The 27,738-nt window shown below is 44.6% G+C and overlaps 2 protein-coding genes across 5 annotated transcripts; both read right to left on the bottom strand.

Moving 5' to 3' along the window:
* Window positions 1-7,078: 7,078 nt before the first annotated feature.
* LOC135538070 (beta-1,3-galactosyltransferase 1-like) lies at window positions 7,079-10,963 on the bottom strand. 2 transcript variants are annotated; one of them, XM_064964059.1, is made up of 2 exons: window positions 10,550-10,963; window positions 7,079-10,274 (listed from the first exon to the last, which is right to left on the bottom strand). In XM_064964059.1, the coding sequence occupies exons 1-2, from the start codon at window positions 10,630-10,632 to the stop codon at window positions 9,257-9,259; spliced, it is 1,101 nt and encodes a 366-aa protein (XP_064820131.1). In that variant the 5' UTR covers window positions 10,633-10,963; the 3' UTR covers window positions 7,079-9,256. The 2 variants fall into 2 exon arrangements, with proteins under 2 accessions (XP_064820131.1, XP_064820132.1); XM_064964060.1 differs by having other exon boundaries at window positions 7,079-10,271.
* Window positions 10,964-15,907: 4,944 nt separating this feature from the next.
* Window positions 15,908-26,487, bottom strand: LOC135538069 (beta-1,3-galactosyltransferase 1-like). 3 transcript variants are annotated; one of them, XM_064964057.1, is made up of 3 exons: window positions 26,469-26,487; window positions 18,108-18,262; window positions 15,908-17,840 (listed from the first exon to the last, which is right to left on the bottom strand). In XM_064964057.1, the coding sequence occupies exons 2-3, from the start codon at window positions 18,188-18,190 to the stop codon at window positions 16,820-16,822; spliced, it is 1,104 nt and encodes a 367-aa protein (XP_064820129.1). In that variant the 5' UTR covers window positions 18,191-18,262; window positions 26,469-26,487; the 3' UTR covers window positions 15,908-16,819. The 3 variants fall into 3 exon arrangements, with proteins under 3 accessions (XP_064820129.1, XP_064820130.1, XP_064820128.1); XM_064964058.1 differs by lacking the exon at window positions 26,469-26,487 and adding an exon at window positions 22,410-22,623 and having other exon boundaries at window positions 15,908-17,837; XM_064964056.1 differs by lacking the exon at window positions 26,469-26,487 and adding an exon at window positions 22,410-22,622.
* Between the last annotated feature and the right edge of the window lie 1,251 nt (window positions 26,488-27,738).

Genomic DNA, 27,738 nt, shown 5'->3' with positions numbered 1-27,738 from the left:
ATCTACCATCTAGCCCCACTACACAACCATCTACCATCTAGCCCTACTACACAACCATCTACCATCTAGCCCTACTACACAACCATCTACCATCTACCATCTAGCCCCACTACACAACCATCTACCATCTAGCCCTACTACACAACCATCTACCATCTAGCCCCACTACACAACCATCTACCATCTAGCCCCACTACACAACCATCTACCATCTAGCCCCACTACAACCATCTACCATCTACCATCTAGCCCCACTACACAACCATCTACCATCTACCATCTAGCCCCACTACACAACCATCTACCATCTAGCCCCACTACACAACCATCTACCATCTAGCCCTACTCACAACCATCTACCATCTAGCCCCACTACACAACCATCTACCATCTAGCCCTACTACACAACCATCTACCATCTAGCCCCACTACACAACCATCTACCATCTAGCCCAACTACACAACCATCTACCATCTACCATCTAGCCCCACTACACAACCATCTACCATCTAGCCCTACTACACAACCATCTACCATCTACCATCTAGCCCCACTACACAACCATCTACCATCTAGCCCCACTACACAACCATCTACCATCTAGCCCCACTACACAACCATCTACCATCTAGCCCCACTACACAACCATCTACCATCTAGCCCTACTACACAACCATCTACCATCTACCATCCCCTACTACACAACCATCTACCATCTACCATCTACACCCATCTACTCTAGCACAACCACAACCATCTACCATCTAGCCCCACTACACAACCATCTACCATCTAGCCCAAACTACACAACCATCTACCATCTACTATCTAGCCCCACTACACAACCATCTACCATCTAGCCCTACTACACAACCATCTACCATCTACTCTAGCCCCACTACACAACCATCTACCATCTAGCCCCACTACACAACCATCTACCATCTAGCCCTACACACAACAATCTACTATCTAGCCCCACTACACAACCATCTACCATCTAGCCCTACTACACAACCATCTACCATCTACCATCTAGCCCTACTACACAACCATCTACCATCTAGCCCTACTACACAACCATCTACCATCTAGCCCTACTACACAACCATCTACCATCTAGCCCCACTACACAACCATCTACCATCTAGCCCCACTACACAACCATCTACTATCTAGCCCCACTACACAACCATCTACCATCTAGCCCTACTACACAACCATCTACCATCTACCATCTAGCCCTACTACACAACCATCTACTATCTAGCCCCACTACACAACCATCTACCATCTAGCCCCACTACACAACCATCTACCATCTACCATCTAGCCCTACTACACAACCATCTACCATCTACCATCTAGCCCCACTACACAACCATCTACCATCTACCATCTAGCCCCACTACACAACCATCTACCATCTACTATCTAGCCCCACTACACAAACATCTACCATCTACTATCTAGCCCCACTACACAACCATCTACCATCTAGCCCCACTACACAACCATCTACCATCTACCATCTAGCCCACTACACAACCATCTACCATCTACCATCTAGCCCCACTACACAACCATCTACCATCTATCCATCTAGCCCCACTACACAACCATCTACCATCTAGCCCTACTACACAACCATCTACCATCTACCATCTAGCCCTACTACACAACCATCTACCATCTAGCCCCACTACACAACCATCTACCATCTAGCCCCACTACACAACCATCTACCATCTAGCCCCACTACACAACCATCTACAATCTAGCACTACTACCATCTACCATCTAGCCCCACTACACAACCATCTACCATCTAGCCCATCTAACCATCTACCATCTACTATCTAGCCCCACTACACAACCATCTACCATCTAGCCCTACTACACAACCATCTACCATCTACTATCTAGCCCCACTACACAACCATCTACCATCTACCATCCCCTACTACACAACCATCTACCATCTACCATCTAGCCCTACTACACAACCATCTACCATCTACCATCTAGCCCTACTACACAACCATCTACCATCTATCTAGCCCTACTACACAACCATCTACCATCTAGCCCTACTACACAACCATCTACCATCTACCATCACAACCATCTAGCCCCACTACACAACCATCTACCATCTAGCCCCACTACACAACCATCTACCATCTACCATCTAGCCCTACTACACAACCATCTACCATCTAGCCCCACTACACAACCATCTACCATCTACCATCTAGCCCCACTACACAACCATCTACCATCTACCATCTAGCCCCACTACACAAACATCTACCATCTACCATCTAGCCCCACTACACAACCATCTACCATCTACCATCTAGCCCCACTACACAACCATCTACCATCTAGCCCACTACACAACCATCTACCATCTACCATCTAGCCCCACTACACAACCATCTACCATCTACCATCTAGCCCCACTACACAACCATCTACCATCTACCATCTAGCCCTACTACACAACCATCTACCATCTAGCCCCACTTCACAACCATCTACCATCTAGCCCCACTACACAACCATCTACCATCTAGCCCTACTACACAACCATCTACCATCTACCATCTAGCCCCACTACACAACCATCTACCATCTAGCCCCACTACACAACCATCTACCATCTACCATCTAGCCCTACTACACAACCATCTACCATCTAGCCCCACTACACAACCATCTACCATCTACTATCTAGCCCCACTACACAACCATCTACCATCTACTATCTAGCCCCACTACACAACCATCTACCATCTAGCCCCACTACACAACCATCTACCATCTAGCCCCACTACACAACCATCTACCATCTAGCCCCTACACAACCATCTATCTACATCTAGCCCCACTACACAACCATCTACCATCTACCATCTAGCCCCACTACACAACCATCTACCATCTACTATCTAGCCCCACTACACAACCATCTACCATCTACTATCTAGCCCCACTACACAACCATCTACCATCTACTATCTAGCCCCACTACACAACCATCTACCATCTACCATCTAGCCCCACTACACAACCATCTACCATCTACCATCTAGCCCCACTACACAACCATCTACCATCTAGCCCCACTACACAACCATCTACCATCTACTATCTAGCCCCACTACACAACCATCTACCATCTACCATCTAGCCCCACTACACAACCATCTACCATCTACCATCTAGCCCCACTACACAACCATCTACCATCTACCCTACTACACAACCACTACCATCTACCCTACTACACAACCATCTACCATCTAGCCCACTGGACACACCAATTTGTAAGTCATAAGAGCAACCATCTAGCCCCACTACACAACCATCTACCATCTAGCCCCACTACACAACCATCTACCATCTACCATCTAGCCCCACTACACAACCATCTACCATCTAGCCCCACTACACAACCATCTACCATCTTAACCACAACCTGCTACCATCTACCATCTAGCCCCACTACACAACCATCTACCATCTAACCCACTACACAACCATCTACCATCTAGCCCCACTACACAACCATCTACAATCTAGCCCCACTACAACCATCTACCATCTAGCCCCACTACACAACCATCTACCATCTACCATCTAGCCCCACTACACAACCATCTACCATCTAGCCCTACTACACAACCATCTACCATCTAGCCCCACTACACAACCATCTACCATCTACCATCTAGCCCCACTACACAACCATCTACCATCTAGCCCTACTACACAACCATCTACCATCTAGCCCCACTACACAACCATCTACCATCTAGCCCCATCTACTATCTAGCCCCACTACACAACCATCTACCATCTAGCCCCACTACACAACCATCTACCATCTACCATCTAGCCCCACTACAAACCATCTACCATCTACCATCTAGCCCACTACACAACCATCTACCATCACTATCTAGCACCTACTACACAACCATCTACCATCTACCATCTAGCCCCACTACACAACCATCTACCATCTACCATCTAGCCCCACTACACAACCATCTACCATCTACCATCTAGCCCCACTACACAACCATCTACCATCTAGCCCCACTACACAACCATCTACCATCTACCATCTAGCCCCACTACACAACCATCTACCATCTAGCCCCACTACACAACCATCTACCATCTAGCCCTACTACACAACCATCTACCATCTAGCCCCACTACACAACCATCTACCATCTAGCCCCACTACACAACCATCTACCATCTAGCCCCACTACACAACCATCTACCATCTACCATCTAGCCCCACTACACAACCATCTACCATCTAGCCCTACTACACAACCATCTACCATCTACCATCTAGCCCCACTACACAACCATCTACCATCTAGCCCTACTACACAACCATCTACCATCTAGCCCTACTACACAACCATCTACCATCTAGCCCCACTACACAACCATCTACCATCTAGCCCCACTACACAACCATCTACCATCTAGCCCCACTACACAACCATCTACCATCCTAGCCCCACTACACAACCATCTACCATCTACCATCTAGCCCCACTACACAACCATCTACCATCTACCATACCATCTAGCCCCACTACACAACCATCTACCATCTAGCCCTACTACACAACCATCTACCATCTAGCCCCACTACACAACCATCTACCATCTAGCCCCACTACACAACCATCTACCATCTAGCCCCACAACCATCTACCATCTAGCCCCACTACACAACCCATCTATCATCTACCATCTAGCCCCACTACACAACCATCTACCATCTAGCCCCACTTCACAACCATCTACCATCTACCATCTCTACTATCTAGCCCCACTACACAACCATCTACCATCTAACCCTACTACACAACCAGCTACCATCTAGCCCCACAACACAACCATCTACCATCTAGCCCCACTCACAACCATCTACCATCTAGCCCCACTACACAACCATCTACCATCTAGCCCTACTACACAACCATCTACCATCTAGCCCCACTACACAACCATCTACCATCTAGCCCTACTACACAACCATCTACCATCTACCATCTAGCCCCACTACACAACCATCTACCATCTAGCCCTACTACACAACCATCTACCATCTACCATCTAGCCCTACTACACAACCATCTACCATCTACAATCTAGCCCCACTACACAACCATCTACCATCTATCCCCACTACACAACCATCTACCATCTACCATCTAGCCCTACTACACAACCATCTACCATCTACCATCTAGCCCCACTACACAACCATCTACCATCTAGCCCTACTACACAACCATCTACCATCTAGCCCCACTACACAACCATCTACCATCTAGCCCCACTACACAACCATCAACCATCTACCATCTAGCCCCACTACACAACCATCAACCATCTACCATCTAGCCCCACTACACAACCATCAACCATCTACTATCTAGCCCCACTACACAACAGGCTGCTGAAGTTTGTCATATCCAGTTTAACATTTCAAACTTGATTTTCCCTCACGAAAACTATATCAACCCCTACAACAACCAAACAAGTTATAATCTACATGTCCTGTTGCTCCAGTATTCTTTTTCCTGTTGTGAGAAGCTGTGTCAAATGAACCTGTTCCAGTTTGCTCTGGGAGAAGGGGCACAGCTGAGAGCAGCAGTTATCTGTCTAACGTGGACATGGTGATGGACTGGACAGGACTAACAAATGGATGCAATGGGTTGGATCTGTCTGTGGTGAATGTGTGTACAGCACTGAAGCAGCAGAAACCCAGAACAAGTTAAACAGGTTTATCGTAATAAATCAAATCAAATGTTATTTGTCACATACACATGGTTAGCAGATGTTAATGCGAGTGTAGCAAAATGCTTGTGCTTCTAGTTCCGACAATGCAGTAATAACCAACAAGTAATCTAACTAACAATTCCAAAACTACTGTCTTAGACACAGTGTAAGGGGATAAAGAATATGTACATAAAGATATATGAATGAGTGATGGTACAGAGCAGCATAGACAAGATACAGTAGATGGTATCGAGTACAGTATATACATATGAGATGAGTATGTAAACAAAGTGGCATAGTTAAAGTGGCTAATGATACATGTATTACATAAGGATGCAGTAGATTATATAGAGTACAGTATATACGTATACATATGAGATGAATAATGTAGGGTATGTAAACATTATATTAGGTAGCATTGTTTAAAGTGGCTAGTGATATATTGATATATTTTACATCATTTCCCATCAATTCCCATTATTAAAGTGGCTGGAGTTGAGTTAGTGTGTTGGCAGCAGCCACTCAATGTTAGTGGTGGCTGTTTAACAGTCTGATGGCCTTGAGATAGAAGCTGTTTTTCAGTCTCTCGGTCCCAGCTTTGATGCACCTCTACTGACCTCGCCTTCTGGATGATAGCGGGGTGAACAGGCAGTGGCTCGGGTGGTTGTTGTCCTTGATGATCTTTATGGCCTTCCTGTAACATCGGGTGGTGTAGGTGTCCTGGAGGGCAGGTAGTTTGCCCCCGGTGATGCGTTGTGCAGACCTCACTACCCTCTGGAGAGCCTTACGGTTGTGGGCGGAGCAGTTGCCGTACCAGGCGGTGATACAGCCCGCCAGGATGCTCTCGATTGTGCATCTGTAGAAGTTTGTGAGTGCTTTTGGTGACAAGCCGAATTTCTTCAGCCACCTGAGGTTGAAGAGGCGCTACTGCGCCTTCTTCACGATGCTGTCTGTGTGAGTGGACCAATTCAGTTTGTCTGTGATGTGTATGCCGAGGAACTTAAAACTTACTACCCTCTCCACTACTGTTCCATCGATGTGGATAGGGGGGGTGTTCCCTCTGCTGTTTCCTGAAGTCCACAATCATCTCCTTAGTTTTGTTGACGTTGAGTGTGAGGTTATTTTCCTGACACCACACTCCGAGGGACCTCACCTCCTCCCTGTAGGCCGTCTCGTCGTTGTTGGTAATCAAGCCTACCACTGTTGTGTCGTCCTCTTGTCCAGATGGGTTAGGGCAGTGTGCAGTGTGGTTGAGATTGCATCGTCTGTGGACCTATTTGGGCGGTAAGCAAATTGGAGTGGGTCTAGGGTGTCAGGTAGGGTGGAGGTGATATGGTCCTTGACTAGTCTCTCAAAGCACTTCATGATGACGGAAGTGAGTGCTACGGGGCGGTAGTCGTTTAGCTCAGTTACCTTAGCTTTCTTGGGAACGGGAACAATGGTGGCCCTCTTGAAGCATGTGGGAACAGCAGACTGGTATAGGGATTGATTGAATATGTCCGTAAACACACCAGCCAGCTGGTCTGCGCATGGTCTGAGGGCGCGGCTGGGGATGCCGTCTGGGCCTGCAGCCTTGCGAGGGTTAACACGTTTAAATGTTTTACTCACCTCGGCTGCAGTGAAGGAGAGTCCGCATGTTTTCGTTGCAGGCCGTAGAGACTAGTTGGCTGTGTTTAGACTTGTCACCATCACATCAGCTCTGAAAGAGATGTGATTGGTCAAATGAACAATTAGTGGAAAAATATATCAGAATTGGGCTGCCTGTCTAAACACAGCCAACTCGTCTCCATTACGATAAACCTGTTTAACTTGTTCTGGGTTTCTGCTGCTTCAGTGCTGTACACACATTCACCACAGACAGATCCAACCCATTGCATCCATTTGTTAGTCCTGTCCAGTCCATCACCATGTCCACGTTAGACAGATAACTGCTGCTCTCAGTCTATGTTTAAAAAAAGCCTTAGGAATCAAAAACCGGTGTAGCAAGGTGTCTGCCTCGGTTCAGAACAAAACAACATTCTCCCAAAGGACGTAACGTGAAGAAACTGGTCATTCAGGGTGTTAATGTTCTTCACCAAGGTATACAGTGCCTTTGGAAAGTATTCAGACCCTTCACTCAGTACTTTGTTGAATAACCTTTGGCAGTGATTACAGCCTTGAATCTTCTTGGGTATGACGCAACAAGCTTGGCACACCTGTATTTGGGGAGTTTCTCCCATTCCTCTCTACAGAGCCTCTCAAGCTCTGTCCGGTTGGATAGGGGAGCATTGCTGCACAGCTATTTTTAGATCTATCAAGAAATGTTTGATCGGGTTCAAGTCTGGGCTCTGGCTGGGCCAGTCAAGGACATTCAGAGACTTGTCCCAAAGCCCCTCCTGCGTTGTCTTGGCGGGGTGCTTAGGGTCGTTGTCCTGTTGGAAGGTGAACCGTAACCCCAGTCTGAGGGCCTGAGTGCTCTGGAGCAGGTTTTCATTAATGATCTCTCTGTACTTTGCTCCGTTCATCTTTGCCTCAATCATGACTAGTCTCCCAGTCACTGGTATTGAAAAAACATCCCCACAGCATACCATAAAGGCCTGATTGGTGGAGTGCTGCAGAGATCATTGTCCTTCCACAGAGGAACTCTAGAGCTCTGTCAGAATGACCATTGCGTTCTTGGTCACCTCCCTGACCAAGGACCTTCTCCACAGATTGCTCAGTTTGGCTTGGCGGCCAGCTCTAGGAAGAGTCTTGGTGGTTCCAAACTTCTTCTATTTAAGATAGATGGAGGCCTCTGTGTTCTTGGGGACCTTCAATGCTGCAGATGTTTCTTGGTACCCTTCCCCAGGTCTGTCCCTCGACACAATCATGTCTCTGAGTTCTACGGACAATTCCTTTGACCTCATGGCTTGGTTTTTGCTCTGACATGCACTGTAAACTGTGGGACCTTATATAGACAGGTGTGTTGCCTTTCCAAATCATGTCCAATCAATTGAATTTACCACAGTTGGACTCCAATCAAGTTGTAAAAACATCTCAAGGATGATCAATGGAAACAAGATGCACATGAGCTCAATTTTGAGTCTCATAGAAAATTTAGTAAATTTAGTAAATTTGCCAACATTTAAAAAATGCTGTTTTTGCTTTGTCATTATATATTATATAATTGTTATATATTATATTATATATTGTTATATAGTATTGTGTCATTATGGGGGCTACTGAGTTTTTTTTTACATTGATTTAATCCATTTTAGAATAAGTCTGTAACAAAATGTGTAAAAAGTAGAGGGGTCTGAATACTTTCCGAATGCACTGTCAGAAATGTTGTATATCCTTTCCCCCATCCCCTGGAGGCGTTGCCTTCTTTGTTTTTGGTTTGTTAGTTAGTTAGTGTATGAACAAACAACGAGGAAGTGATTGGTACATCAGTCAGTCTGTTACTGTATGAGATCAGCAGGGAGGACCAGGTTTGTGTAGGTCTGTCCATGCGTTGACCTGGTGAGTGATACTGTGTGTGGTGGTGGCTATCAGCCGTGAGTAGGTGCAGCGGTCATAAGCCACAGGGAAAACCTGGAAGAGGTTTCCACTGGGGGGGTCAGTAGGCTGGATGCCCAGGTGTCTCATACACAGTCCCAGATACACATCCTCTATGTAGACGGCTTTAACATGCCTGGACGCCTCCACCAGCTTCCTGGGGAGGTCTAAGGTGAAGACATAGCCCAGGCCCAGAGCATAAGGTGGGTATACTGGTTCAGGAAACACCTCCTTTGGAAGGTACCATTTGGAGTTACGGTCTCTTAGAACGGCGGCCAATTGGGCCACTAGTCCAGTCTGGTAGTTCTGCCTTGGAGCGTGAAGTAGCATGTTGACCAAGGTGTTCACGTTGAGGAACATGTCTGAGTCGATCTTCATGGCGTAGGAGGCGTTGGGGCAGCGAGAGCTCAGCCACTCCATCATCACCATGGTCTTGATGGTCAGGTTTTTGTAGCCGTCTATGAAGTCGCTCTGCAGCAGATCCTGGTGCTCTTTGCTCTCCTGCAGCACCTTCTCCTGGAGCTGCTCTGTCTCCTCTCCACTGGGCAGTCCCAGCAGGAAGAACAGACGGACCTCTCTGCCCAGTACCTGCCTCTCACTGCCCCAAGTCCTGCGGACGGCCTCACGGGCCTCCCTGTTATAGGGCGCCACTGGCACCATCAGAACCAGGAAGGGGTTCTGCTCCCGGCATTTCTCTGGCTCATCCAGGATGAAGGAGTACTCATGTGGGTATTGTACATGGTACGGTCCTCGGGACATGTTTGCTGCTGGCTTGGTTGTTGAAGGTGAGATCTGTTCTTTGAGGTCAACTTCCAGGATGACCACAGTCATCATCACGACCAGGAACAGAAACAGGCCAAGGCAGCTGTTGCGACACCAGCGTCTCTTTTTGAGCTGTGTTCTGTCTGCCCCCTTCTGGCTATCATCAGTACTGCTGAAACACAAGGTTGAGAAAATACATCTACTGTCAGTGTCTGACCACTGTTTCTCTATTTGATTCATTACTCCTTACGTTGGTTTAAATTCACAATGGAAGTTAATATATTTTATAGTTAGTAAGATATAAGATGGTTTTTCTTTTTACATATGAACTATGTTCACTTCATCATACTATATACAATCAATCAACATCATGCACTAGATTTTATTTGAATGTTCGATGTTTAGAAGAGAAGTCCCCCCTCCCACCCCTCTCCCTCTGTGGCTCACCATTGTTTAGCGATGAGGGGCTGGGCATCATGGGCATCAGGTGGGGGGCGCTGGGTCCAGAAGTTGTGGCAGACCCCCATCATGCATTTGGGTAAGATTGTATCAAAGAGGGTGTATAAAAGTCTGACAGAGATAAGTTACTCTAACAACCTGAGGCTCAGAATGTCAGCTCTCTGAATGTCAACGACTATGTTCAAAAAAAAAGGGCTTTATTACGTTCCAGGTAAATGAAGACGCTGTTTACCGTTGTCCATTTACGTTGGTCACCGTTCCAGGCTCTGCTTAAGGGGTAGTTCTCCCATAAACACCAATTGCGATAGTAGCTGGGTCTGTTCTGCTCATTTCGTTGACTTCAAATGAGCCAGGAAAAAGAGCCAGTGAGATTTATCACTTTCTCTTCCGTCTCTGACGGTTGATTGGCATTGGGCGGAGCATCGGTGGGAGGGCTGCTGTCTGACTTTATGGGTCTCAGCATGTCAGTAGCACAGCTGCTTTCTCTGTGGCTTCCTGTGTTGTTGGCTTCACTCTCATGGTAACCGTTTCCTTCTGTCAGTGATGTGTCATTGAGTGTTACAAACAGAACACAAGCCGGACTTTTAAGACCTTGAACTAAATATCAACAATAGTACTTATCACCGTCAATGTCAACATTTACAACCTCCTATATCACCTGTGTGTGTCTGAGAGAGAGAAAGAGATCACAGAAGATACTGGGATATAATATATTTTAACTTCTGTCATGAAGACGTACATATTATGATTTTAGAAATATTAGCAATCTTACTTTTCTGGTATTTTAAGAAAAAATCTGTTAGAAGTTTTCCAATACATTGCCTGTCGTCCGTTTTAATATTTTTTCCACTAAACCAACGTTGAACCAGTTTGTTTGTCCTGTATGCTGCTCAAATGTACAGTTTACATACACCTCAGCCAAGAGCATTTTAAACTCCGTTTTTCACAATAACTGACATTTAATGGTAGTACAAATTATATAAACTATATAGGACACTGTTTTTGACCAGAGACTATATATATATATATATATATATATATTTGTATTAATTGTTTTATTTCACCTTTATTTAACCAGGTAGACCAGATCACCTTTATTTAACCAGGTAGACCAGATCAACTTTATTGAAACCAGGTAGACCAGATCAACTTTATTTAACCAGGTAGACCAGATCACCTTTATTTAACCAGGTAGACCAGATCACCTTTATTTAACCAGGTAGGCCAGATCACCTTTATTTAACCAGGTAGACCAGATCACCTTTATTTAACCAGGTAGACCAGATGACCTTTATTTAAGCAGGTAGACCAGATGACCTTTATTTAACCAGGTAGACCAGATCACCTTTATTTAACCAGGTAGGCCAGATCACCTTTATTTAACCAGGTAGACCAGATCACCTTTATTTAACCAGGTAGACCAGATGACCGTTATTTAAGCAGGTAGACCAGATCACCTTTATTTAACCAGGTAGGCCAGATCACCTTTATTTAACCAGGTAGACCAGATCACCTTTATTTAACCAGGTAGGCCAGATCACCTTTATTTAACCAGGTAAACCAGATCACCTTTATTTAACCAGGTAGGCCAGATCACCTTTATTTAACCAGGTAGACCAGATCACCTTTATTTAACCAGGTAGACCAGATCACCTTTATTTAACCAGGTAGGCCAGTTGAGAACAAGTTCTCATTTGCAACTGCGACCTGATCAAGATAAAGCAAAGCAGTGTGACAGAGTTACACATGGAGTAAACAATAAACAAGACAATAACACAAACAAGTCAATGACACAGTAGAAAAAAGAAAGTCTATATACAGTGTGTGCAAAAGGCATGAGATAGGAGCAAATCATTACAATTTAGTAGATTAACACTGGAGTGATAAATGAGCAGATGATGATGTGCAAGTAGAGATACTGGCGTGCAAAAGAGCAGAAAAGTAAATAAAATAAAAACAGTATGGGGATGAGGTAGGTAGATTGGGTGGCCTATTTACAGATGGACTATGTACAGCTGCAGCGATCGGTTAGCTGCTCAGATAGTTGATGCTTAAAGTTGGTGAGGGAAATAAAAGTCTCCAACTTCAGCGATTTTTGCAATTCGTTCCAGTCTCTGGCAGCAGAGAACTGGAAGGAAAGCTGGCCAAATGAGGTGTTGGCTTTGGGGATGATCAGTGAGATAAACCTGCTGGAGCGTGTGCTACGGGTGGGTGTTGTTATCATGACCAGTGAACTGAGATAAGGCTGGGCTTTACCTAGCATAGACTTATAGATGACCTGGAGCCAGTGGGTCTGGCGACGAATATGTAGCGAGGGCCAGCCGACTAGAGCATACAGGTTGCAGTGGTGGGTGGTATAAGGTGATTTGGTGACAAAACGGATGGCACTGTGATAGACTGCATCCAATTTGCTGAGTAGAGTGTTGGAAGCTATTTTGTAGATGACATCGCCGAAGTCGAGGATCGGTAGGATAGTCAGTTTTACTAGGGTAAGTTTGGCGGCGTGAGTGAAGGAGGCTTTTTGCGAATTAGATAGCCAATTCTCAATTTGATTTTGGATTGGAGATGTTTAATATGAGTCTGGAAGGAGAGTTTACAGTCTAGCCAGACACCTAGGTATTTATAGTGGTTCACATATTCTAGGTCGGAACCATCCAGGATGGTGATGCTAGTCGGGCGGGTGTGGGCAGCGAACGGTTGAAAAAGCATGCATTTGGTTTTACTAGCGTTTTAGAGCAGTTGGAGGCCACGGAAGGAGTGTTGTATGGCATTGAAGCTCGTTTGGAGGTTAGTTAGCACAGTGTCCAAGGAAGGGCCAGAAGTATACAGAATGGTGTCGTCTGTGTAGAGGTGGAACAGGGAATCACCCGCAGCAAGAGCGACATCATTGATATATACAGAGAAAAGAGTCGGCCCGAGAATTGAACCCTGTGGTACCCCCATAGAGACTGCCAGAGGTCCGGACAACATGCCCTCCGATTTGACACACTGACCTCTGTCTGCAAAGTAGTTGGTGAACCAGGCGAGGCAGTAATTAGAAAAACCAAGGCTATTGAGTCTGCCGATAAGAATACGGTGATTGACAGAGTCGATCACCGGCTGCACAGTACTGTCTTTTCTCGATGGCGGTTATGATATCGTTTAGTACCTTGAGCGTGGTTGAGGTGCACCTGTAACCGTCTCGGAAGCCAGATTGCACAGCAGAGAAGGTACGGTGGGATTCGAAATGGTCAGTGATCTGTTTATTAACTTGGCTTTCGAAGACTTTAGATAGGCAAGGCAGGATGGATATAGGTCTGTAGCAGTTTGGGTCTAGGGTGTCACCCCCTTTGAAGAGGGGGATGACCACGGCAGCTTTCTAATCTTTAGGGATCTCAGACGAAACGAAGGTGATTGAACAGGCTGGTAATAGGGGTTGCAACAATGGCAGTGGATAGTTTTAGAAAAAGAGGGTCCAGATTGTCTAGCCCAGCTGATTTGTACGGGTCCAGGTTTTGCAGCGCTTTCAGAACATCTGCTGTCTCGCTTGGGCGAGTAGCTGCGGGGGGCGGAGCTGTTGGCCGGGGTTGGAGGAGCCAGGAGGAAGGCATGGCCAGCTGTTGAGAAATGCTTATTGACATTTTTGATTATCATGGATTTATCAGTGGTGACCGTGTTACCTAGCCTCAGTGCAGTGGGCAGCTGGGAGGAGGTGCTCTTGTTCTCCATGGACTTTACAGTGTCCCAAAACCTTTTGGAGTTAGAGCTACAGGGTGCGAATTTTTGCTTGAAAAAGCTGGCCTTTGCTCTCCTGACTGACTGCGTGTATTGGTTCCTGACTTCCCTGAACAGTTGCATATCGTGGGGACTATTCGATGCTATGGCAGTCCGCCACAGGATGTTTTTGTGCTGGTCAAGGGCAGTCAGGTCTGGAGGGAACCAAGTGCTATCTCGGTTCTTAGTTCTGCATTTTTTGAACAGGGCATGTTTATCTAAGATGGCGAGGAAATTACTTTTAAAGAACGACCAGGCATCCTCGACTGACGGGATGAGGTCAATATCCTTCCAGGATACCCGGGCCAGGTCAATTAGAAAGGCCTGCTCGCAGAAGTGTTTTAGGGAGCGTTTGACAGTGATGAGGGGTGGTCGTTTGACCGCGGACCCATAGCGGGTACAGGCAATGAGGCAGGGATTGCTGAGATCCTGATTGAAAACAGCGGAGGTGTATTTGGAGGGCAAATTGGTCAGGATAATGTCTATGAGGGAGCCCATGTTTATGGATTTAGGGTTGTACCTGGTGGGTTCCTTGATGATTTGTGTGAGATTGGAGGGCATCTAACTTAGATTGGAGGACTGACGGCGTGTTAAGCATATCCCAGTTTAGGTCACCTAACAGAACGAACTCTGAAGCTGGATGGGGCGCGATCAATTCACAAATGGTGTCCAGGGCACAGCTGGGAGCGGATGGGGGTCGATAGCAGGCGGCAACAGTGAGAGACTTATTTCTGGAGAGGTTAATTTTTAAAATTAGAAGTTCAAACTGTTTGGGTATAGACCTGGAAAGTATGAGAACTTTCCAGACTCTCTCTGCAGTAGATTGAAACTCCTCCCCCTTTGGCAGTTCTATCTTGATGGAAAATGTTGTAGCTGGGTATGGAAATCTCAGAATTGTTGGTGGCCTTCCTAAGCCAGGATTCAGACACGGCAAGGACATCAGGGTTGGCAGAGTGTGCTAAAGTAGTGAGTAAAAAAATAACTTAGGGAGGAGGCTTCTGATGTTGACATGAAACCAAGGTTTTTCGATCACAGACGTCAACAAATGAGGGTTCCTGGGGACACGCGGGGCCTGGGTTTACCTCCATCACCAAAAATTGGATTTGTTTTCAAATTCTTTGTGGGTCTGTGTAATCTGAGGGAAATATGTGTCTCTAATATGGTCATTTTTGACAACTTTTACTTTTACTTCACCACATTCCTAAAGAAAATAATGTTATTTTGACTCCATACATTTCCCCGACACCCAAAAAGGAAAATGGTCCAATTCACACAACTATCAAGAGAACATCCCTGGTCATTCCTACTGCCTCTGATCTGGAGGACTCACTTGACACAAATGCTTTGTTTGTAAATGATGTCTCAGTGTTGGAGTGTGCCCTGGCTATCTGTAAATGATGTCCCTGTTGGCTATCTGTAAATAATGTCTCAGTGTTGGAGTGTGACCCTGGCTATCTGTAAATGATGTCTCAGTGTTGGATCTGTGTGTCCCTGGCTATCTGTAAATGATGTCTCAGTGTTGGTGTTGGAAGTGTGTCCCTGGCTATCTGTAAATGATGTCTCAGTGTTGGAGTCTGTATCTGTAAATGATGTCTCAGTGTTGGAGTGTGTCCCTGGCTATCTGTAAATGATGTCTCAGTGTTGGAGTGTGTCCCTGGCTATCTGTAAATTAAAACAAACTAGAAAACAGTGCCGTCTGGTTTGCTTAATATAAGGAATTTGAATTGATTTATACTTATGCTTTGCTATCAAAAGTAAAAAGTACATTTATATCCAAATACTTTTAGACATTTACTCAAGTCATATTTTACTGGGGGACTTTCACTTTTACCTGAGTCATTTTCTATTAAGGAATCTTTACTTTTACTACAGTATGATGATTAAGTACCTTTTCCACCACTGCAGAAACACAGAGATAAGGTGACCCTTCTCTACCACACCCACAGAAACACAGAGATAAGGTGACCCTTCTCTACCACACCCCCAGAAACACAGAGATAATGTGACCCTTCTCTACCACACCCACAGAAACACAGAGATAAGGTGACCCTTCTCTACCACACCCACAGAAACACAGGGATAAGGTGACCCTTCTCTACCACACCCACAGAAACACAGAGATAATGTGACCCTTCTCTACCACACCCACAGAAACACAGGGATAAGGTGACCCTTCTCTACCACACCCACAGAAACACAGAGATAATGTGACCCTTCTCTACCACACCCACAGAAACACAGAGATAAGGCAATCCCTCTCTACCACACCCAGAGAAAAGCATCCAAGAGAAAGTCACAGCTCAAACAAGACAACCACAGGGAGCGAGGTCCCGGTGAGGGACACCATTGTCCAGCTCCCATGGAGCACTGGGGTTAAGTGCTTGCTCAAAGGCACAGTGACAGATTTGCCATTTTGTCAGCTCTGGGATTGGAACCATCACCCTTTTGGGTTATTGGCCCAACGCTCTAACCTCAAGGCTATTTGTCTTTCCCAGAGTGTTGTTTTCAATAACAGACAGGCCCAGGTTGGTGCAAGTGTCTCCATATGTCTAGAAGCTCCTGAGGAGTGTCGAGGATGGTCGTGATAACAGCCATGTAGTGACAGCGGTCCTGGGCTCCTGCATACCCCTGAAAAAGGTTTCCACTGGGGGGGTCAGTAGGCCGGATGCCCAGGTGTCTCATACACAGTCCCAGATACACATCCTCTATGTAGACAGCTTTAACATGCCTGGACGCCTCCACCAGCTTCCTGGGGAGGTCTAAGGTGAAGACATAGCCCAGACCCAGAGCATAAGGTGGGTATACTGGTTCAGGAAACACATCCTTTGGAAGGTACCATTTGGAGTTACGGTCTCTTAGAACAGCTCCCCATCGGGCCACTAGTCCAGTCATGTAGTTTTGCGTTGGAGCGTGAAGCAGCATGTTGACCAAGGTGTTCACGTTGAGGAACATGTCTGAGTCGATCTTCATGGCGTAGGAGGCGTTGGGGCAGCGAGAGCTCAGCCACTCCATCATCACCATGGTCTTGATGGTCAGGTTTTTGTAGCTGTCTATGAAGTCGCTCTGCAGCAGATCCTGGTGCTCTTTGCTCTCCTGCAGCACCTTCTCCTGGAGCTGCTCTGTCTCCTCTCCACTGGGCAGTCCCAGCAGGAAGAACAGACAAACCTCTTTGCCCAGTACCTGCCTCTCACTGCCCCAAGTCCTGCGGACGGCCTCACGGGCCTCCCTGTTATAGGGCGCCACTGGCACCATCAGAACCAGGAAGGGGTTCTGCTCCCGGCATTTCTCTGGCTCATCCAGGATGAAGGAGTACTCATGTGGGTATTGTACATGGTACGGTCCTCGGGACATGTTTGCTGCTGGCTTGGTTGTTGAAGGTGAGATCCATTCTTTGAGGTCAACTTCCAGGATGACCACAGTCATCATCACGACCAGGAACAGAAACAGGCCAAGGCAGCTGTTGCGACACCAGCGTCTCTTTTTGAGCTGTGTTCTGTCTGCCCCCTTCTGGCTATCATCAGTACTGCTGAAACACAAGGTTGAGAAAAATACATCTACTGTCAGTGTCTGACCACTGTTTCTCTATTTGATTCATTACTCCTTACGTTGGTTTAAATTCACAATGGAAGTTAATATATTTTATAGTTAGTAAGATATAAGATGGTTTTTCTTTTTACATATAAACTATGTTCACTTCATCATACTATATACAATCAATCAACATCATGCACTAGATTTTATTTGAATGTTCGATGTTTAGAAGAGAAGTCCCCCCTCTACCTCTGTGGCTCACCATTGTTTAGCGATGAGGGGCTGGGCATCATGGGCGTCAGGTGGGGGGTGCTGGGTCCAGAAGTCGTGGCAGACCCCCATCATGCATTTGGGTAAGATTGTTTTAATTTAACCAGGTAGGCCAGTTGAGAACAAGTTCTCATTTGCAACTGCGACCTGACCAAGATAAAGCAAAGCAGTGTGACAGAGTTACACATGGAGTAAACAATTAACAAGACAATAACACAAACAAGTCAATGACACAGTAGAAAAAAAAGAAAGTCTATATACAGTGTGTGCAAAAGGCATGAGATAGGAGCGAATAATTACAATTTAGCAGATTAACACTGGAGTGATAAATGAGCAGATGATGATGTGCAAGTAGAGATACTGGCGTGCAAAAGAGCAGAAAAGTAAATAAAATAAAAACAGTATGGGGATGAGGTAGGTAGATTGGGTGGCCTATTTACAGATGGACTATGTACATCTGCAGCGATCGGTTAGCTGCTCAGATAGTTGATGTTTAAAGTTGGTGAGGGAAATAAAAGTCTCCAACTTCAGCGATTTTTGCAATTCGTTCCAGTCTCTGGCAGCAGAGAACTGGAAGGAAAGCCGGCCAAATGAGGTGTTGGCTTTGGGGATGGTCAGTGAGATATACCTGCTGGAACGTGTGCAACGGGTGGGTGTTGCCATCGTGACCAATGAACTGAGATAAGGCGGAGCTTTACCTAGCATGGACTTGTAGATGACCTGGAGCCAGTGGGTCTGGCGACGAATATGTAGCGAGGGCCAGCCGACTAGAGCATACAGGTCGCAGTGGTGGGTGGTATAAGGTGATTTGGTGACAAAACGGATGGCACTGTGATAGCAAATTGGATGCAGTCTGAGTAGAGTGTTGGAAGCTATGTTGTAGATGACATCGCCGAAGTCGAGGATCGGTAGGATAGTCAGTTTTACTAGAGTAAGTTTGGCGGCATGAGTGAAGGAGGCTTTGTTGCGGAATAGAAAGCCGACTCTAGGTTTGATTTTCGATTGGAGATGTTTAATATGAGTCTGGAAGGAGAGTTTACAGTCTAGCCAGACACCTAGGTACTTATAGATGTTCACATATTCAAGGTCGGAACCATCCAGGGTGGTGATGCTAGTCAGGCGGGCGGGTGCAGTCAGCGAACGGTTGAAAAGCATGCATTTGGTTTTACTAGCGTTTAAGAGCAGTTGGAGGCCACGGAAGGAGTGTTGTATGGCATTGAAGCTTGTTTGGAGGTTTGACTGCACAGTGTCCAAGGATGGGCCGGAAGTATATAGAATGGTGTCGTCTGCATAGAGGTGGATCAGGGAATCACCCGCAGCAAGAGCAACATCATTGATATATACAGAGAAAAGAGTCGGCCCGAGAATTGAACCTTGTGGCACCCCCATAGAGACTGCCAGAGGACCGGACAGCATGCCCTCCAATTTGACACACTGAACTCTGTCTGCAAAGTAGTTGGTGAACCAGGCAAGGCAGTCATCAGAAAAACCGAGGCTCCTGAGTCTGCCGATAAGAATATGGTGATTGACAGAGTCGAAAGCCTTGGCCAGGTCGATGAAGACGGCTGCACAGTACTGTCTTTTATCGATGGCGGTTATGATATCGTTTAGTACCTTGAGTGTGGCTGAGGTGCACCCGTGACCTGCTCGGAAACCAGATTGCACAGCGGAGAAGGTATGGTGGGATTCGAGATGGTCAGTGACCTGTTTGTTGACTGAGCTTTCAAAGACCTTAGATAGGCAGGGCAGGATGGATATCGGTCTGTAGCAGTTTGGGTCCAGGGTGTCTCCCCCTTTGAAGAGGGGGATGACTGCGGCAGCTTTCCAATCCTTGGGAATCTCAGACGATATGAAAGAAAGGTTGAACAGGCTGGTAATAGGGGTTGCGACAATGGCGGCGGATAGTTTCAGAAATAGAGGGTCCAGATTGTCAAGCCCAGTTGATTTGTACGGGTCCAGTTTTTGCAGCTCTTTCAGAACATCTGCTATCTGGATTTGGGTAAAGGAGAACCTGGAGAGGCTTGGGCGAGTAGCTGCGGGGGGGGGGGGGGGCGGAGCTGTTGGCAGAGGTTGGAGTAGCCAGGCGGAAGGCATGGCCAGACTCTCTCTGCAGTAGATTGCAACTCCTCCCCCTGTGGCAGTTCTATCTTGACGGAAAATGTTGTAGCTGGGTATGGAAATCTCAGAACTGTTGGTGGCCTTATCCCTTTATTTCTGTGGGTGTGGTAGAGAAGGATCGCCTTATCCCTGTGTTTCTGCAGTGGTGGTACCACACCACATAATACCACACCACATAGTGGGGTGGCAGCTAGCCTAGTGGTTAGAGCATTGGACTAGTCACCGAAAGTTTGCAAGATTGAATCCCTGAGCTGACAAGGTAAAAAATAATCTGCCGTTCTAATCCTGAACAAGGCAGTTAACCAAAGGTTTTTAGGCCAGCATTGAAAATAAGAATTTGTTCTTTAACTAACTTGCCTAGTTTAAATAAAAGATAAAATAAATAAAAGATAGCACCACACCTTCGAGGCCCCTGTGGACGTAATCTGGACGCGATAACTACCAGATTTGGCTAACTGGTTAGCCTAACTTACCTGCATAGATAACTTTGACCTGTGGTTGATCAACGTGAAGTTTGACAGGTTATAAATACCTCTCTAACGTCTATCGGTGGCGTAACAAGAGGACAACTACTCGGTGGCGTAACAAGAGGACAACTACTCGGTGGCGTAACAAGAGGACAACTACTCGGTGGCGTAACAAGAGGACAACTACTCGGTGGCGTAACAAGAGGACAACTACTCGGTGGCGTAACAAGAGGACAACTACTCGGTGGCGTAACAAGAGGAAAACTACTCGGTGGCGTAACAAGAGGAAAACTACTCGGTGGCGTAACAAGAGGAAAACTACTCGTGGCGTAACAAGAGGAAAACTACTCGGTGGCATAACAAGAGGACAACTACTCGGTGGCGTAACAAGAGGACAACTACTCGGTGGCGTAACAAGAGGACAACTACTCGGTGGCGTAACAAGAGGACAACTACTCGGTGGCGTAACAAGAGGACAACAACTTGTGCAATTCTACACTGTGTCACTGGACCTTGTGCATTGTGTTGCTATAACTCTCTACAACAGAAAGTTGAAAGCTCGACTAACTTCATTAAAAATAATAATAATAATCATTAAAATAATTACAGTGGGGACCGTATTGACCCCGTTCTGGGTCCGTTCCGCGATACCCCTATTGAGTGTGGCTGCTGTAGCGTCTACCTGGATCAGGCTCAATTCACTTCCTGTTACTACATTAACAATGACACATGGATCCATGTGTGAATGTATCTCATCTCTACCCTCCCCTTCTTGCCCAGACAAGTCTGTTTTACATATAATTCTGTAAACAAACAAAGAAGAGCTGCAGACTAGGAGCTCAGATGCAAAAAAAAAAAAAATGTCCACCGTTTTCGACAGACAAGCTGTCTTCATCCGGGTATAATGACAAACACTGCGGGGTGACTCGTTTATAAAGTGTTAAAAAACACACTCAGGTGTCTGTAATCATGGCCGGGTGTGGCCTGATCTCATTGGTTAATATTCAGATATAAATATAACATGAAAAACATGAATGAATATAGCGCCCAAACAGTGAAACATATCCCAATCAAAGGTGTTATCACTTGCTCCACTAAAGCAAATATTTATCTTTTAACTTGTCCTTGTGGTAAAAAAATAATGTGGATAGAATGCCAATTACGCAAAGGTAATGGCGGACTGAACGAAGTTATGTAGAGCACCTGAAGATAAAACGTAATATTCAATATTGGCAAGTTAGACTAAAATATTAGCACTACAAAATCTGGTGGGTGATAACCTTCAATCTGGATAATAACACAAAACAAAGACTAGAGACTTTATCGAAAAATATTACGAAAACAAGCAACACCCAAACATGACGAAGAGTAAGACAGGGGAACCGATTTCAATACGGAAACGTGACTTCTACAGACACAGACGACTTAATATTTTCACCACCGGGAATGGTAAAGGTCAAAATCGATCTGTTAAAATCAATAAACCTGGGTATACTTGAATTAGTTCGTAAGGATATAAAAGAGTTGAAGGCAAGCCTCGAGATGAGTGATGAAAAAGCTGCGACATTGGAGAAGGAAACACACAAGCTGAAAGGGACAGTCAATAAGATTGAAACCGAAATGAATTAAATTAAAAAGGAGAACACCGTTCTGAGGGAAGCCTTACTGGACATACAAACTAGATCCATGAGAGAGAATCGGGTACTTACAGGTATCCAGGAGAAAGAAGGGGAAGTTCCTCAATCTGTAGTTAGAGAGTTCCTCCTTACAGCGCTTCAGATCCCACGCGAAGTTATCGACAAAATCCAATTTGAACGTGTACACCGCTTCGGACAGAGAGACCAAAGGTAAAACCGCTCAATCGTTGCCAAAGTTGCTTAATTGAAATATAAAACAATGGTTAAAAGCCTTGATAAAAGACTTGCTGGGACCAAAATTGGCTGAATGATCAGTTTCCGAAGGAAATTGCAGAACGGCGCAAAGTTATGTATCCAATTTTCAAAGAAAATCGATTAAAAGCGAAACGAGTAGCTCTCGTCGTCGATAAACTATATATTGATAACCAGTTGTTCAGAGACACAAAGACCACTCCATTGTTATTTTAAAAATTACAAAGTTCTCATAGATGAGGAAAATAAACACAATTCTAGCCCAGTTATGGATTGTAACAATACAATAAAAAATATAGATTTTCTATATATCTTCACATATAACTAACTGAACACACAAGCACTAATTCAACATAGTGAAGATAAAAACGAAGTAAACAGAAAGCACATAATGTGTGGTGTGTGTTTATTTTTATTTATGTTTGTAAGTTGAGTGATTGAGTAATGAAATGGTTGCATATCCCAGAGCCAATGTATTGCTGTGGGCCAGGGTATGAGAGGGCTTTCAATGCTGTTCAGATGACGGATATACTTTTATAATGAATTATACGTCTTGTTTATTTATTGTCCTATCATGGTGGAACAGTTTTAAAATAGATGATACGTTTGATTTGTTATTGTCCTATCATGGGGAACTACATTTTTAAAATAATTTATATCTAATAATTTATTTATGATCCTATTTTAATGGTACGGTCCATGACCCTATACCCTAGACACCCACCTGAATGACCCAGATACTAAGGAGAAGTCCCTAACTGTTTTATGTGCCTGCTGTAACTGGTCTGTATGCAGCCAAAATGATGGTCAGAGACCAAGAGCAGCACTGCCCCCTCAATAATCTGAGCCTTTTCCATCATAATTTGCAAATAAATTCATTAAAAATCCTACAATGTGATTTTCTGGATTTTTTCCCCATTTTGTCTGTCATAGTTGAAGTGTACCTATGATGAAAATTACAGGCCTCTCTCATCTTTTTAAGTGGGAGAACTTGCACAATTGGTGGCTGACTAAATACTTTTTTGCCCCACTGTAGGTATGTGTATGTATATATTTGTATATGTATATAGGTATGTGTATGTATATCTATATAGGTATGTATATGTCTATATGTATGTCTATATAGGTATGTGTATGTATATATGTGTATATGTATGTCTATATAGGTATGTGTATGTATATATGTGTATATTTATCTATATAGGTATGTGTATGCATATATGTGTATATGTATATCTATATAGGTATGTGTATGTATATCTATATAGGTATGTATATGTCTATATGTATGTCTATATAGGTATGTGTAGGTATATATGTGTATATTTATCTATATAGGTATGTGTATGCATATATGTGTATATGTATATCTATATAGGTATGTGTATGTATATATGTGTATATATATGTCTATATAGGTACAGTGCCTTGCGAAGGTATTCGGCCCCCTTGAACTTTGCGATCTTTTGCCACATTTCAGGCTTCAAACATAAAGATATAAAACTGTATTTTTTTGTGAAGAATCAACAACAATTGTGGGACACAATCATGAAGTGGAACGACATTTATTGGACATTTCAAACTTTTTAACAAATCAAAAACTGAAAAATTGGGCGTGCAAAATTATTCAGCCCCCTTAAGTTAATACTTTGTAGCGCCACCTTTTGCTGCGATTACAGCTGTAAGTCGCTTGGGGTATGTCTCTATCAGTTTTGCACATCGAGAGACTGAATTTTTTCCCATTCCTCCTTGCAAAACAGCTCAAGCTCAGTGAGGTTGGATGGAGAGCATTTGTGAACAGCAGTTTTCAGTTCTTTCCACAGATTCTCGATTTGATTCAGGTCTGGACTTTGACTTGGCCATTCTAACACCTGGATATGTTCAGGGTTCAAGTTCAAGGGGGCCGAATACTTCCGCAAGGCACTGTAGGTATGTGTAGGTATATATGTGTATATGTATGTCTATATAGGTATGTGTAGGTATATATAGGTATATATGTGTATATGTATGTCTATACAGGTATGTGTAGGTATATATAGGTATGTGTAGGTATATATGTGTATATTTATCTATATATTTATGTGTATGTATATATGTGTTTATGTATGTCTATATAGGTATGTGTATGTATATATGTGTTTATGTATGTCTATATAGGTATGTGTAGGTATATATGTGTATATTTATCTATATAGGTATGTGTATGTATATATGTGTATATATAGGTGTATGTATATATGTGTATATATAGGTGTAGGTATGTATGTGTATATATAGGTATGTATGTGTATATATAGGTATGTGTAGGTATATATGTCTATATTTATCTATATAGGTATGTGTATGTATATATGTGTATATATAGGTGTAGGTATGTATGTGTATATATAGGTATAGGTATATATGTGTATATATAGGTGTAGGTATGTATGTGTATATATAGGTATGTATGTGTATATATAGGTATGTGTGTATATATAGGTGTAGGTATGTATATATGTGTATATGTATGCATGCGTGTATGAAGATATGGGTGATTGGAAATGATGCAGACAATTACATTGGAGGCAACATTCTTTCCTCTATATTAAGCAGACCTCAAAGCTCAAGTTAAAAGTATGTATCTCAGAGCATCGTAGCACCATGAGGTGCAAAAACTCGACTTACCCAGGTGCTGCCCACTTTTGGAAGCAAAACCACTCGATTTCGTCTCTACGTTATATTGGCATCGAACATGTCACCCTCCCCAGGAGAGGGTGTGACCTCGACGATTTATTATTAAAACGAGAGGCTGCCTGGATCTTTAAAATATAGACCCTTGCTCCCTCCGGTCTCAACGTAGACTTTGATCTGAAGCCATTCATGTGATTAGTGTGTTTTTGCGTTTCATCGTAAATGCTTGAAGGCGAATTGTATCTATGATCGTACGCTATCCGTTTTTTTGTATGCTATTTTAATATATGAGAATGAACCAATGATATCAGGCCACACCTGGCCATGATTACAGACACCTGTGTGTTTTCTTTTGACACTTTATAAACGAGTCACCCCGCAGTGTTTGCCATTATACGCTGATGAAGACAGCTTGTCTGTCGAAAACGATGGACATTTTTTGCATCTGAGCTCCTGGAGTGTGCGGCTGTCCTTAATTTTTGTAGGTGTTCTACTCCGCTAGCCGGCACCTCGCTTAAATTAGTGAGCGTTTCTTCCACCTTTACATATCATGATGTACCTCCGCTCCCCTTCCTGCCCAGACAAGTCTGTTTTACATATCATTATGTACCTCCCCTTCCAGCCCAGACAAGTCTGTTTTACATATCATTATGTACCTCCCCTTCCTGCCCAGACAAGTCTGTTTTACATACCATTATGCACCTCCCCTTCCTGCCCAGACAAGTCTGTTTTACATATCATTACGTGCCTCCCCTTCCTGCCCAGACAAGTCTGTTTTACATATCATTATGTACCTCCCCTTCCTGCCCAGACAAGTCTGTTTTACATATCATTACGTACCTCCCCTTCCTGCCCAGACAAGTCTGTTTTACATATCATTATGTACCTCCCCTTCCTGCCCAGACAAGTCTGTTTTACATATCATTATGTACCTCCCCTTCCTGCCCAGACAAGTCTGTTTTACATATCATTATGTACCTCCTTCCTGCCCAGACAAGTCTGTTTTACATATCATTATGTACCTCCCCTTCCTGCCCAGACAAGTCTGTTTTACATATCATTATGTAACTCCCCTTCCTGCCCAGACAAGTCTGTTTTACATATCATTACGTACCTCCCCTTCCTGCCCAGACAAGTCTGTTTTACATATCATTATGTACCTCCCATTCCAGCCCAGACAAGTCTGTTTTACATATCATTATGTACCTGTGTTTGTGGATTCCTTTCTTTCTTCCAGATTGTCCCGTATGAAGTGAGTTATACCGTCTGTGTGTAAAACCACGAGTGAAAGCAAAGCACCTGTCTGCACAACACCTGGGCCTGTCTAGTTAATGTTTGAGCTATGCTTCCACCTGGGCCTGTCTAGTTAATGTTTGAGCTATGCTTCCACCTGGGCCTGTCTAGTTAATGTTTGAGCTATGCTTCCACCTGGGCCTGTCTAGTTAATGTTTGAGCTATGCTTCCACCTGGGCCTGTCTAGTTAATGTTTGAGCTATGCTTCCACCTGGGCCTGTCTAGTTAATGTTTGAGCTATGCTTCCACCTGGGCCTGTCTAGTTAATGTTTGAGCTATGCTTCCACCTGGGCCTGGCTAGTTAATGTTTGAGCTATGCTTCCACCTGGGCCTGTCTAGTTAATGTTTGAGCTATGCTTCCACCTGGGCCTGGCTAGTTAATGTTTGAGCTATGCTTCCACCTGGGCCTGTCTAGTTAATGTTTGAGCTATGCTTCCACCTGGGCCTGTCTAGTTAATGTTTGAGCAATGCTTCCACCTGGGCCTGTCTAGTTAATGTTTGAGCTATGCTTCCACCTGGGCCTGGCTAGTTAATGTTTGAGCTATGCTTCCACCTGGGCCTGTCTAGTTAATGTTTGAGCTATGCTTCCACCTGGGCCTGGCTAGTTAATGTTTGAGCTATGCTTCCACCTGGGCCTGTCTAGTTAATGTTTGAGCAATGCTTCCACCTGGGCCTGGCTAGTTAATGTTTGAGCTATGCTTCCACCTGGGCCTGGCTAGTTAATGTTTGAGCTATGCTTCCACCTGGGCCTGTCTAGTTAATGTTTGAGCTATGCTTCCACCTGGGCCTGTCTAGTTAATGTTTGAGCTATGCTTCCACCTGGGCCTGTCTAGTTAATGTTTGAGCTATGCTTCCACCTGGGCCTGTCTAGTTAATGTTTGAGCTATGCTTCCACCTGGGCCTGGCTAGTTAATGTTTGAGCTATGCTTCCACCTGGGCCTGTCTTGTTAATGTTTGAGCTATGCTTCCACCTGGGCCTGTCTAGTTAATGTTTGAGCTATGCTTCCACCTGGGCCTGTCTAGTTAATGTTTGAGCTATGCTTCCACCTGGGCCTGTCTAGTTAATGTTTGAGCTATGCTTCCACCTGGGCCTGTCTAGTTAATGTTTGAGCTATGCTTCCACCTGGGCCTGTCTAGTTAATGTTTGAGCTATGCTTCCACCTGGGCCTGTCTAGTTAATGTT

This window comes from Oncorhynchus masou, unplaced genomic scaffold (assembly GCF_036934945.1).
Source record: "Oncorhynchus masou masou isolate Uvic2021 unplaced genomic scaffold, UVic_Omas_1.1 unplaced_scaffold_900, whole genome shotgun sequence".
NCBI lineage: Eukaryota > Metazoa > Chordata > Actinopteri > Salmoniformes > Salmonidae > Oncorhynchus > Oncorhynchus masou.
This window is presented reverse-complemented; position numbering and strand designations above follow the sequence as displayed.